The 13,765-nt window shown below is 38.0% G+C and overlaps 1 protein-coding gene across 4 annotated transcripts in view; it reads left to right on the forward strand.

Annotated features, from left to right (window-relative positions):
- Positions 1-212: 212 nt before the first annotated feature.
- The window catches only part of LOC126864582 (polycomb protein Pcl), a 15,561-nt gene continuing 2,008 nt past the window's right edge, over positions 213-13,765 (forward strand). Inside the window, exons 1-11 of one of the 4 annotated variants that reach the window (XM_050616069.1) lie at positions 213-1,030; positions 1,410-1,541; positions 2,121-2,266; positions 2,442-2,642; positions 2,744-2,935; positions 3,100-3,272; positions 3,355-3,550; positions 3,666-3,907; positions 4,034-4,225; positions 4,314-4,530; positions 4,617-13,765. The exon at positions 4,617-13,765 is cut by the window's right edge and continues 2,008 nt beyond it. In XM_050616069.1, coding sequence (XP_050472026.1) covers positions 2,135-2,266; positions 2,442-2,642; positions 2,744-2,935; positions 3,100-3,272; positions 3,355-3,550; positions 3,666-3,907; positions 4,034-4,225; positions 4,314-4,530; positions 4,617-5,549 — 2,478 coding nt within the window. In that variant the 5' untranslated portion in view covers positions 213-1,030; positions 1,410-1,541; positions 2,121-2,134 and the 3' untranslated portion in view covers positions 5,550-13,765. The remainder of the gene's footprint in view (positions 1,031-1,409; positions 1,542-2,120; positions 2,267-2,441; positions 2,643-2,743; positions 2,936-3,099; positions 3,273-3,354; positions 3,551-3,665; positions 3,908-4,033; positions 4,226-4,313; positions 4,531-4,616) is intronic. The other 3 variants (XM_050616068.1, XR_007689230.1, XM_050616067.1) reach the window with 3 other exon arrangements.

The following is a 13,765-nucleotide window of genomic DNA, read 5'->3' on the forward strand; positions in this document are numbered from 1 at the left end:
TAAAGTGTAACAAAATTTATACAGGTTTAGAGTATAGATGACGAGAATGTTGTGTATGAAAGATATACCACTCTAATTGTTGAAAGATTGTAAGATTTCTATATTCTATATATCGTTCCAATCCCGAAATCCTCTACATTTTAAATAATTACGGTATTTTCTTGTAATTATCATAATATAGCAGACTCTTTAGCTACGCTGTCATCAATTGTTTATATTATACCTGTACCACAATAGAACGTCCAACTAACGACCATGGCCGTACATCAAGATTTGTATGCCCTGCGCCATGCTGTTCACGAATTTTTACACGTATACCAAAACACGAATGATATACAATGTATAATTTAGAACTTTTGTTAATAGTTCGTTTAGTTATTTTTTTTGTGCTTGGAAATAAATTCGGGGTTTGAGAGATTGTTCTATAAGAACATTTGTCGATCAAACAAACGTACAAAGGTTATAACTTAAGGCTATAGTATTCATGAAATAGAATTATGAAAAGCAGACTTGGAACGTTGACCAACTATCTCTGATCCTATTTGACGAGTTCCGAGAGAGCGGTGTTATACTTTCTAGGCAAAAGTGTAAATGTAAGTGTAAAGCGAAAAGAAATGGGCATCCCTGTTTCGTTAGACATCCCTACGGGGAGCACTGGCACCACGGTAGGTTAGTTGAGCAGCGTAGTCTCTAGCAAGTGTTTCCCCGAATATGGCGGACGGTGGTTATTCGAATTTTCAAGGGACACAATGAAAGTGCACCGAGTTCGCGGCGGTGATGTCCGTGTCTAAGGGCGTGTGGTGATCCTGAGGGTGGCCGACGTAGATACCCGGGCGCCGCCGTGATCGTAACGGTTGCATGCGTGCCGGCGTGTCGCCATCCTGACTTCACGGGATAGGGTTTTGCCGCGCCGCGATTCTGTGTCTGAGAGCGACCGACCGTGGCGGGGCCCCCATGCTTGTAAATGGCTGACGGGAATCGGAAAATGAGGGCCGAACGTCGCGCGTGATTCGACGGCCAAGACGCTGAGGTACGACATAGAGAAGGTGTTTGGAGATCGAACGATATTCGCACGGTCTTCTGTCCTATAAACACCACCACCGGTCCAAGCACCGCCCGGTGTTAGGAGATGTCCCGGGGGTTGTTCCTGTCTATCGTATCGCCAGTGTCTTTGTCAATTAATCGGTTTTAAGGTCTCTTCTGTTCCCTTAATCGGCAGAGAATCTGATTTCATTCGACATACTTGTCATCAACGATAAAAATGTTCTCGAAAGTGTAACCGCTCGTGCGCGACGTTTCGTCTTGTTTAGAACAGCATTTGTAGGTGCTCTCGTTCGTTAACGAGAGCGAGAGCGCGCGGACTGGTTTTTAATGAGATGCCGATCATATGGTCGTTATTTCTTTCGCAGGTATACGCGATACTTTTTTCATTCTTGTAACGTACTTATCGCCGCTTGTAATGGACACGTACATAAATGAATGATTTGGCGGACCATCTATTTTGCACATTTGCGTGGACCAAGCATTATGTGTACGTGCATGTAAGATTTGCATTCCTTTCGGATTTCAACAAACATTTTACAAGAAGATTGTATATTAACATGGCCTTTCATTCGAAATGTTAACCACTTTCCTAACGTGATTATCGTAATTTTACCTCGAAACATGTTCAATTTTACTTCTATAGGATGCTATTTATTTCATAAAAGGCTAATTTCCACATATATCGAGTTTGTTTTATAATTGTTTAATAACATTAAACAGCAATTTATAACGTAAATACATATGCGGTGTAGTATTGGTGTAACTAATAATATAGAAGCCTTATCATGTTGATGTTATTATTTACTATCAAATCATAACATGTTTCTTCTATAGTATCTGATCATTTTTTATGATCTGTACATCTTATACGGATAAACATTAATATCAGCTTCTTTTCAGAAATTAAACAATGTTAAATTTAAAACAATGCCTTTAAAATGTCTTTAATGAAATTCCCTTTGTAACATTTGAATCTAAAGTTAAATAACAGCTATTTCATTACATTATTTAGATATGATTCGATCGTTAATTTTATGTGTGTTAAGTTATATCGTTCTTGTTTCATGTGACCGTAGAAACAGGGTAGAAAATGTCAGAGCCAGAAGAAAGTCTGGCAGCGCCGGATAGCACTACGAGGGAACAGAAATTGGGTTTCTCTCATGGGGACGACGTTCTTCTTCAGCACAAAGATGGAAAATATTATCTTGGAACGGTTGTCGAGGTACATTTGTATAATATTTCTCAAACGTAGCTGATTTTCTATATTTTTCCAATAAAACATAATCACATTATGTTTTACTATCGGATTTAACATAGTGAGGATTTCAAAATAGCTAGATGAGACTACAGGTATTTAACATAGTTGGAAGAAACTCTATTAAACAATGTCTGTACAGGTGGATTTGGCAAGGGAGAAATGCCTTGTCAAATTTATGGACAACACCTCCGCATGGTCCTCTGTTAAGGAGTTGACAAAGCTATCGATGCCAGATTCTGATGTTATGTGCGTTCTTTGTAAAAAATCTCAGCCCAAGACTGATAACGACATTATTGTTTGCGACAAATGTGGTCGTGGTTATCACCAACTTTGTCATCAGGTAATAGGAAAAAATATATATTTGAAAGAGAGATCGATAGTTTATATGTAATCGTGCCAATACGTTATGAGATAGATATTTCAAAGCGTATGTACTTGCAGCCTCAAATATTAAAAGAAGAAACTGCAGCCGAGGCGCATTGGATGTGTAAAAGATGTGTAGATAGTCAACCGCGTGCGCGTGAAGTTGTAGAACCGAAAACTTCTATGGTAAAGGCAAGTATCAGAAAAGTTTGCAGTGGTAGGGACCAACCTCAGCCGCCACCAGATGATATGACAAAGTTGCCGTACGATGTAAGTATCCAAGACAATTTTTTGTAATCTTAATTTCAATAGCAAATCCATAATAATAATAATAAGTGAACAATATTAGTCCTTTACTTATATCTTTAAATACATTATTTCGTTGAGAAATATATTAGAATACTGATAGAATCAATAGTTAATGTTTGTTACAGCCCAATATGTTAAATTGGGATGCGCATCATAGAGTAAATGCGGAACAAATTTATTGTTATTGCGGACTCAATGGCGAATGGTATACGCAAATGTTGCAATGTGCTCGTTGCAAGCAATGGTTTCATGAAAAATGTGTCAGTTGCTTAACTTATCCTTTATACAGTGGAGATAGGTAGGTGAAAACGATGAAATCTTGGTAAAAAGCTTTCTTTCCTTATTCCTATGGCGGCTTTAATAATTGACGTTATTTATAGGTTTTATGTGTTTGTTTGTTCAATGTGCAATTATGGCAAAGAATTCGTACGGCGACTGGAATTGAAATGGGTAGATCTGGTGCACCTGATGTTGTACAATTTAACTGTTTACAATGCTAAAAAGTATTATGATTTGGACACTGTTATCGTACCTTATGCCAATGATAACTGGAACACTTTGCAGCTTCCTCCACGGGTGAGATGTTTTATAGAATTTTTCGAACGTTAAGTTCAAGATGTTTTTACTTGGTTAAAAATGTGCACAAATTAGACACTTAAAAAATATATGCGTATGTATTTGTTATTGTTAGATCAGGGATGTCAGTGCTCAAATACGCAGAGAATCTATACTAGCAATATTGACAAATAATAGGAACAGATTCAAATGTGGCAGAGAAATAAAGAAACGTACTACGATATGGGGTCTTAGAGTTAGGTTACCACCACCGTGTCCAATTGTTAATCTTCCAGCAACTGGTGTAATAGATGATTCTGTGTTACGTAGATGCTGGGGTGCTAATAAAAGACTGCAATATCTTCCTCCGCCTACAGGGTTAGTTACCGCGATATTGTTGTTTAAAATACGTACTTTAATTGTTATTATTTTCTTCCTTTTTTTTCTTTCTTTCCTTCTTTTCCTGTTTTTAACGACCCTGAAAGAAATATCGTTTTGTTGCAGACCGATATCATTACCAGAAAGTACAAAACAATTAACTGCATTGAAACAAAGTACAGCAGAAAACTTGGAAATTCCAGTAAATCCATCGGACGTGGTAATGCGTGGAACAATTTATCAGAACTCGGAAGCAGAACAAAGTTCATGTCCGAGTCCAAGCCCACCGAGTCAATCGACGCAGTCCCTGAGGGAAAGGTAGGGCTCTGATTCACTGTATCGGCGAAACGTAACAACGTGTTTCCTAAAACACTTTTGATTGTTGTTATCTGTTTATCTGTTATAGGTATATCGGAGGTGGCTTTGTAAAGAAATCATTCCCGTTTCCCAAACTTAGTTTGCAAAGAAGGAGACGTTTAATGGCATTAGGAAGTTCTCGCGAAAGGATGTTACGTAAACACAAGAAAAGAGAAAAGAGCGACGGTGTTTTAAGCAAAGCTCAGGGCGTTCGAGAAGCTAGATATAGGAAAGCAAGGAAATTATTGAAGAATGCTATAGCTAAGGTAATAGATAAGAAAAAAACAGCAGCACCAGGTATAATTCGTACAATGGAGGTTCGTTCGATCCAATTGCTCGTTATATATTGCAGAGTAAATCCCGTAACTCGGAAACATCCGATCTACCACCGACACCTCCAACTTCAGTTTCTGGCCCACCTACGCCGCCAGCCACAACTTCGGGTATATCTGAACTATCTGTGCCTAGTTCTGTGGAATTGATGCATCCTTTACCACCATCTACGCCTGCGGATACAAGCGGGGATGAGACCAGTTCAAGAGGAACCTTGGACTCCTTTATTCCACCACCCAAAGACTTTGAAGGCAAGAATAATCCTTTTAGAAATCTGAGTGATTTATTGGGTACACCTGGCAATCATCTGACTCAAACAAATTCAAGTACCCCGTCACCGTACAATCAATGTCCAATTACATTACCTCTACCGCTTACTCCTGTTATATCTCAACCGCCGGTAGTGCGGCCAGCCAAAAGACAATTATCGGAAAAAGACATTATTATAGACAGAAACGGGCAAGTTAAACGTAGACGTCAACATCGGAGAGGACGTCCATCGCAACAGCAGATACAACAGCAGTATCAGCATACTGCCAGTAAAACGGCAACCATCTTACCGGCACGTAATAACGAAATTAAAAGTGAATTTGCAAGGAATTTAAGAAGTTCGTTTAACGGTGCCTCGAGCAGTGCTAGTAGTCAAATTGGAAATTGTGTCGATTATGCCTTAAACGGGAGGAGACTAAGACAACGTCAAAACAATGACAAATTACCGCCTCCAGATCCACAACCACAAAAGAAGGGTAGCGTACCTTCATCCCCAAAGTGTTCGCCTGTTAAACAAAGTGCGCCCGACATATCTCTGGATGATCTAAAATCATCGGTGAACATATATTTTGGAGCAGCTAATAGAATCGCTGCTGGTGAAAAGTTTGTCATCAGAGCAAAGAGGATAGGACCAAACGGTCAGACTCAATACCTAATCGAGTGGGAGGGACTTAATACTTAACAATAAATCATTTCTTTATGATTATAAAAATGCATTGCAATCGTATAAAATTTCCGTTAACGAATCGAGCAAGAGCGATGTTACATGGTTGCTCGATCAGTTTCAAATCTCTACGCGTAAAAGAGATGATTAGTGACAAATTGATGCAAGTCACATGCACTGCCATTCGTTACATATGTTTATGTAATAAGTATGTATTAATTGGTGTACGATGTGTGACTGTTCTTGCAAATGTAAATTTTATTTCATTCGATCAAGAAACTGCGAGTCTTACGAAGAGAAGCAGGTTGCAAACAATAGTAAATACAAATTCATTGCTGGACAATGAATTTGCATTGCCATTTGTATTTAAAGTAAAAGGCCGATTTATCGATTTGTTTCGTTTCATATACCGGGAAACACGAACGTTCTCGTTTTCGTTTAATTGAAATTCTACATTCAAAATGTACCGTCCATGATTACCTTCGATGCATAAAATTCAATTAACGTTTCTACATCTATTTTAATATAAAGCGAGGTAATAGGAGCACGCGCGAGGGAAACATTTACAAGAACAATCAGATACATTGCTCGATGAATTGTATATATTGTAGCATAGTAGTTTGACAGGAAAAAGTCGACGAATGTAAAGCAAATGTAAAAGGAGAAAGGAATCATTTGCGGCGGGTTTTGCATTCATTAGAAATTGGCCAATCGCTCGTTTTTATAAGTTGCGGAGCGTGCACCATGATCCCGACGAGAAAAAAAGGATGCGAATTGAAAAACTGACAGTTGTTCCTCTCACTTGAGCTAACATACTAGCGACCGTTAGCAGTTAGTGTGTTAAAAAGAGTAAATGAAGAAAATATGGAGTAAAAAGAAAAGTAGACATCCTGCAAAGGTTATTTTTCAATACAATCGTAGAGATAGACATCGGCTTCTGTAACTTGATCTTCTTGAACTGTTACGCCCATCGTTTACTCGTACGACAATATGACTAAAATCAAAATCATAACACGCGATCATACTGCCACAAAACACATCCGCCACGCTGCAGTTTGTCTTCTGCGTATAACTACGTATAACTATGCGTTCGACTTGTTGTAGTATTTGATAATTATATAGTGGCTGACATAACGGGGTGCAATTGCTCGATGTACGAATTATCGCGAGCAACTTTTATTCTTTATATACGGTTCAAGATGATGAAGATGCAGTTCTAGCATTGCTCATTATTATACAAGACTAGGGGGAAAGAACTTACCTATTTCATAATAACGTACAATTTAAGGAGTCGTCGCATAGCTGAGTACGTAAGTGGTTGGCCAAAGTTATCTATGCGATAGATAACGTTGTAAATTTTCTCCATGCGTTTTTTCCGGGTTAGAGAAATCAATCTGAAGACTCGAGACGTAGCGAATCTTTATAAAAGTGTTGTTGTTACAGAAAAAAGTTAAAAGAAAGAAAAAAATGTAGGGCATGTGAAAGTATTCGTTCGCATGTAATAGAGACACGGGTAGGCAACATTTTTCCACCATTGAAGAAGAAGAAGAAGAAGAAGAAGAAGAAGAAGAAGAAGAAGAAGAAGAAGAAGAAAGTTTTTGAAGTTTCGTAAGGTGAATTGAAAAGAAAACGCTGATACAACCTGGATTGATGCAATTAACAGTGAAGAATATTCGTACAAAATCGTTTGTATCAGGATTGTTTTGTCTCATTCGTGTTCCGATCGATAAACACAGGATCTGTGGTCAGAGAACTTACTGATCAGTAGCATACACGCATATCTATAAAGGAGGATTAAAACGTCGGACTAATTTCCAATTAAGTTCTTGTATCGAAAGAGCTAACTTAAAAGAAAAGAAAAGGAAAACAACAAAAAAGAAGTCGGAGAAATTGCATTTCCTATACGATTATCTTTAGTTGTACAAAATTCGAGTCTTTAATCTAGTTTTTAATTTGTCCCGACCGATTACGACGTTTTAGCAAGTAACAACGAAAAACTTGACTAAAGTCGTTCGGTAAACAGTCTTTCTTTAGACACTAAAGAGGAATCGAGAGAAAAAGATCATGTTTCACTATATCTAATCAAGCGAATCTACGTTTGTTCGTTCGACGAATTTCGATATTTTGCGTAAAGTAAGAATCGTATAAATTTGGATACGAAATATACATCTGAATACGAAAAAATCGCGAGTCAGTCGTGTTTAAACAGATTTACCTAAGATAGGTATTTTTAAGTGCTATTTATTTAATCTACTGTACGTAACGATCATCTTTCTTTGCATTGTAATTCCTTTAGAGAGGTTTTGTAAAGTCGCGACCGATTATCGTTTGTACGAAGCTCGGCAAAGATGAGTTTTAGCGACGGCAATCTTGAATCAAGTCAAGGTATATACGATTTTCTGCCAATTACATACACGTTCGTTTTTTATACGTTGCTATATTGCTTTATCTTCTCCTCTTTTCTTTTCTTTTTCTTGTATTGGTTCTTTCTTTTCCTCAAAGAGAGACAGAGGGAGGAAGGGAGGGAGGGAGAGGGATAGAGCTATCTCTATAGATGTCTATAGATATCTCTATAGATAGAGAGAGATACAGAGAGAGAGAGAGAGAGAGAGAGAGAGAGAGAGAGAGAGAGAGAGAGAGAGAGAGAGAGAATTCATATTTTTATTGTCTTCTTCGTGCGTTAGAAAAATATGTGTTCAAGTGTGTTCAGACTGTAATCGTAATCGTATTATACACGCTACAAGATACAATTTTCGTAACAATTTTGTATAAAGGATACTCAAATAGCACGGATATCTTATTTCTAATTGTACAACCTTGCGCGAAACGTTATACTCTCTAAAGGAAGCGTATATATAAGTATATGTTGGACGAAGACACTGCCAAACATCTCTAAGTTATAATTTAATAAACAACGTTAGACAATACTGCGCTATGATACGTCAACTTCTTAATTAAACGAACGTTGTTGCGTTTATAGTTTCTTTTGTTCTCCCGTTTTTTTCTTCTTCTTTTTTCTCTTTTTTCTTTTTTTCCCCTTTTCCAAGTTCACCGTCATGCGCGAGGAACCGGACACGAGCTGAACCTAAATACAACTTAAGCCGTTCTCGTGCACACGTAGAGCTGTTTATCTCTTTTTCCCCTTTTTCTTGCTTAGGCTATTAAAGAGAAAAGAAGACGCAAGTTATGTATACTCGTGGATTTTTCACACGAACGATCCGACTCGTGATCGAAATTTCATTTTCTTTTCTCTCTTCGATCAGCGTCATCGAAGTAGATTACTCGCGATCATTCGCGAGAAAAGAATTTAGGATGGAAGCTTGCATCGGTGAACAAACGAATGTTGATCAAATTGATTAATTTGTTGCGGCCGTTGCGTTATCACGTTGTATCGTTAGACAATTTCTTCCGTTGCTCTTTCTCATTTTGTTAGGTTTGCGCGATCTATCTTGTAAGTTTTACGGAAGCGACAGTTTTTTGTACCAGTGTGATCCACTACGATCCGCTACGATCCGCTACGATCCGCTACGATCCGCTACGTTAAAATCACCTCAAGTGTGCCAATACGAGATCGAATCGACGAATGCGAAGAGGACAATTTTAAAAAGGATCGATCGTCGAAAGTGGTGTCATCGTTTTAACTGCTTTTGCAAGATCGAAAGTACAATTCTCCGATATCCACTGCGAAGCTTGGAAGAAAGCTGTAGTGTCGCCGAACAAATCAAATGAAATTTTGACGCATAATCTCCACTTTGACTTTTATTAGGAAAAATTGCATCGAAAATGAAATTTTATTAGGAAAATGCATTGAAACGAGGGATTTCGGCATAAGAATTGAAAGTTGGATTAAAATTCGCTCTCGTTTGGCGCATACGTCTGTTTGATCGGAGAGCCGCGGCACAAGACGAGCGAGCGGTTAGAAGGCGACGAAGCGACAGAAAGAAAACGTCAGAGAACTGCGATCAAAGTGCATTTACGTAGAAACAAGAATTGTCATCTCCTGTAGAAGAAGCAAGCGCGTCAGCCGCTTCAAGATGAATCGAAGAATCAAGGGAAGAAGAGGGAGCTACGCTGCCGCGGAGCTCCTCTACACGCGACATAACAAAAGAAAAAGACTATCGAAAGTTGGACTTGGCGTTTCCACGGTGAAGCAACATAACGGAACGAAGATGTACTGCCAGTATCGATGTAAATATATTCCTTGCTATCCCCTTTCTGATACAACAATTGTCCCACCATGCCCCGTTTTTTAATGCAAATGCGCGAGGAATACTCATAGCCCTAATGTACGTAAAGGTTGCGTAAAGGTTTGTACGCGATTATAGAGGCGGGAAACCGTCGCGTCGAGGAGAAACGTGCCTCGTTCCTCTTACGATTGGACTCGCTTCCGGTGAATGTATCCGACGTGTGTCGTTTTCGTGTGCGTGGTTCCGTTAGACACCGCTCTTTCGCCGTAAAATGTATTCTTCTAACGCCAGAGAAGACGGATACGATTGTATTTGTCAAACAGGCGGTCACGATTATTTAAATATTTCGTTGCCGTGTTCAAGGTTGTTCGAGACGAGAGATTAATCGTTCGACGAATGATTTTTCAAACAATGATGCGATATTTCGAGAGTTTCGCGTCGTATAAGAACGGCGGGACGAGCGATTCGAATAACGTATCTCGTTTATTCTTAAGATTAGGAAAACAGTTACAATCGCGGCAAGGTATACAAGAAAGATGCATAGAATCTGCGAAATGCATAGAATTATCGCGAAAGTAGAATTTCGGTTCGAATAACGCAATTACCAAATTACTTTAGCTCAAATATGAGCTTAAATGTGACAAATGGGAGCATAATGTTATTTATATGGTGGATAGACCGCGGACGCTCCTTTACAGGAAGACATTTCAAAGACCAGGCAAATCTCTAGTTACGTTCCGTTTACGTATTTAGTTATGTTACAGTTATTACGTGATACGTTAGCTATAAATTTGTATCGTAGTCCGTAGTATCGTAGAAGATTCATATCAGGATTAAATAGGTCGGCAATCTCTATATGTTGCTTCTCTCATATTGGATTTTTTTAGGATAGATTTCCCACGTTTGTTCGATTACATCGAGGCAGACTATAATGGATGGCCGATGACCGCCTATTTGATAAATGCAATAAGATGTCTTTTCTCGACACGCGAGTAACGTTCGGTGAACATGATGCTTTTTTCTTTGTTCGATTCCGTATGCACGCATCGACAACCAATCGTGTAATGATCGTTCGACGCTCTGTTTCTCTCCGATGAAATTAAGAAATTCGAGTGCTGGTTGCCCGAATAATTTGCCTTCGTCGATAGATTGAATGGAAAAGAGAAGAAATGAAAGAAAGGATACTAGTAACGATGTTTTCGTGGCGAAGCGCACGAATTTTACCGTGTGTTTCGCGGTGGAAAGCAAGATGCGAAAAAAGAACATTGTGATTAAAGAAAAATTATTAGCAGCTAATATACACTTTGAACCAAGGGTACTTGGGATGATCCATGTAAATACGCACCGTTTAAAGAATTTTTGTACGAGAAAATTGTTCATAGCTACTGAACGTATATATATATATATATATATAATGTGTGATTTTTTACTCGACGTTAAGTATACAGGATGCATACGAGATATTCGCTAAAGTAGACAAGAAATTTCCACCGTAAGGGAGAATAAGATTAAGGATCGACTTAGGAAGACCAAATTTTGACACCGTACATTCAGATTTTATGTTCCTAAAATTTCATTTGAACTTGAAGCAATTCCACTGATTTTATTTGACGACTCTGGCGACAAATGTAAGAGTACGGCTAATTATTTAACATTTTTTTTCTTTTTTTCTTTTTTCTTTTTCTTTTTTCTTTTTCTTTTTTTTTTCTTTCTTGAAAGACGTACGGGGTGTAATTCTTTAATTCTTTTTTTTTTCAATTCGGTTTGAAGCTTCCTTCCGAACGAATTTTACCCATTAAAAAATTTGTGCTCGAGCGAAAGATCCTTTTATTCGTTTCTGTTCGTTCAGATCATATTGCAGTTTGCAAATTATTTATTGTAATATAAATTATACAACTTTCTCTGTCTACAACAGTTTACTTAAAAAAACAACACTTTATACCGATAGAAGTCTACTAATAGAATAACAATTTCTAGAATTTCTAGAATTTCTAGAATTTCTAGAATTTCTAGAATTTCTTCGAGTCGTAGGATTATTTATTTCACGTTGTAGTCTATATGTAGATGTATAATATGTATCCCGAAGAGCACTTTTATACGGACTGAAACGAAAATTAAGAAATGGAATTTAATTCGCTGGATACATCGAACAATTATTTCAATACAAAGTACAATTATTTCAGCGAATATCCCGTGTTTTTAACTTTCTCGGATACGATTTTTTTGCTTCCCGTACTAGTTAATCAGGTCGTCGTACATTAAATATCTGAAACAACGAAGGCTCGCTGGAAATAGGTGCCAACGAATTGCTAATAATTTTTCTGCGACACTCGATTCTCTTTCTAACTTTCTTTGACGAATATTCCGATTTATCGCGAAACTTGCGATTCGCGAATAAAAAGATGAAACGAAATTCTTGTATGATTTTTGCGAAGAGAGAGGACTATGAGTAAATGAATAGGAAATCAAAGAGACGGAGCGAAAGAGTGTATGTTTGAATTTATGTGGCGTGCGATCGTAACCTGCGAGAAGAATCGTAGAAAAGGGGAAAACGTAAACGAGCGATCCTCTGACGCGTATCACGGTTTCGTCGGTCGATCGATCAAGAGAAAGCGAAATTAGAAAAATTGAACGCGCGTGATCGGCTTTCTCGAATTCGAAGGTTCCACCCTGTGTATGTATTTCCGAAGCTTCGAAAGAGAGAAAATAATTTTCCGTGCGATGATCGAATTACTTCGTTCGAGGATTTCTTGATTACGTTTCTGCGTATATTTCCATTCTTGAGGTTACTTTTGTGGTGAGATTGATAGAGAGAGAGAGAGAGAGAGAGAGAGAGCGAGAGTGAGAGTGAAAGTTTGTATATACACCGTCTGCACTTTGTACGAATATCGCGATCGTCGTTGTTCAGCGATCTTTTTGTTTACTTTCGTCGTTTAATAAAGTGAATTCTTCATGACCTCTTCAATTCGTGGTGGTGAATGTAATTGGAAACATCCCTTTCGAATCCCTCTCTTCTCCCATGTTTTTCTACGTTTTTACATTCTTCGTTCAGCATTGTTGAAAGCGAGGTCGTCTGTCTGTTTAATCTGGAAAGATATTTCTCGTTGTCTCGGCTGTTCGATGCGAATGACGATCTAAATTGTAATCATCGACTATTCTAGTATTTCTAGAGTAAGTATTTATCATCTAGACCGCAAGTTGGCATGCAGGCTGAGACTAAAAAATACGATTGAAACGCAAATGATAAGCGAAAGATGTAAGAATTAAGAAGAGCCAAACAAATAGGTCGGATTTTTTTATTTTTTATCGCTATAATACAATTTGATTGTTGTGTAAAATCTGTTGCAACATACTAAACAAAAAGATGGTATCTATGTTTAAATCATTACAACATCAAGGAATGAAAACACGGAAGCATAGCACGATAGAACAGAACAACAATCCTATTGTGGATGTTAGATTATCTTTATTATTACATCTGTTTTAAAAAGACATAACTTATTTATAAAAAATACGAGGATCAGGGTATCGGAAGTAAAGGGACGATTAGGGAGGAGGAAATGCAGGATGCGATAGGATCGAACAAATTCTCAGTTTACGGAACAGTTAATACTAATAAAACTCAGTACTTTTTACAAGATATAAAGGAATTAACAAGATCTATCGTAGTAATTGGGAGTTTCTCTAACTTGTCGTAGATAACTGTAAATTGGAGCGTGTAACTTATCTATTCGTCTCTCGCGTTTCTCTTCCTCTCGCTTAACACATAGTGAAAAATCGCTGAGTCGCAGAGCGGATATCGTTTAATTTTGAACACAATGATTACGCGTTCGTTCAACTATGTTCGGTTTCCTTATAATCTCTTTACGTATTACACCGTTCACGGGTTTCACTGTTACACTGTTCACGTTCGATAGTTTATTCCGAGCGAAAATATCAATTCGTTTACGCGCGATGGTACTTAAAAATAGAATAGAAAATTCTATCGCACGTTATTATTGTCCGAGTTCGCGTCGAATCTTTTACGGTATACTATCATAAAAAGAG

The sequence above is a fragment of the Bombus huntii genome, chromosome 4 (genome assembly GCF_024542735.1).
Source record: "Bombus huntii isolate Logan2020A chromosome 4, iyBomHunt1.1, whole genome shotgun sequence".
Classification (NCBI taxonomy): domain Eukaryota; kingdom Metazoa; phylum Arthropoda; class Insecta; order Hymenoptera; family Apidae; genus Bombus; species Bombus huntii.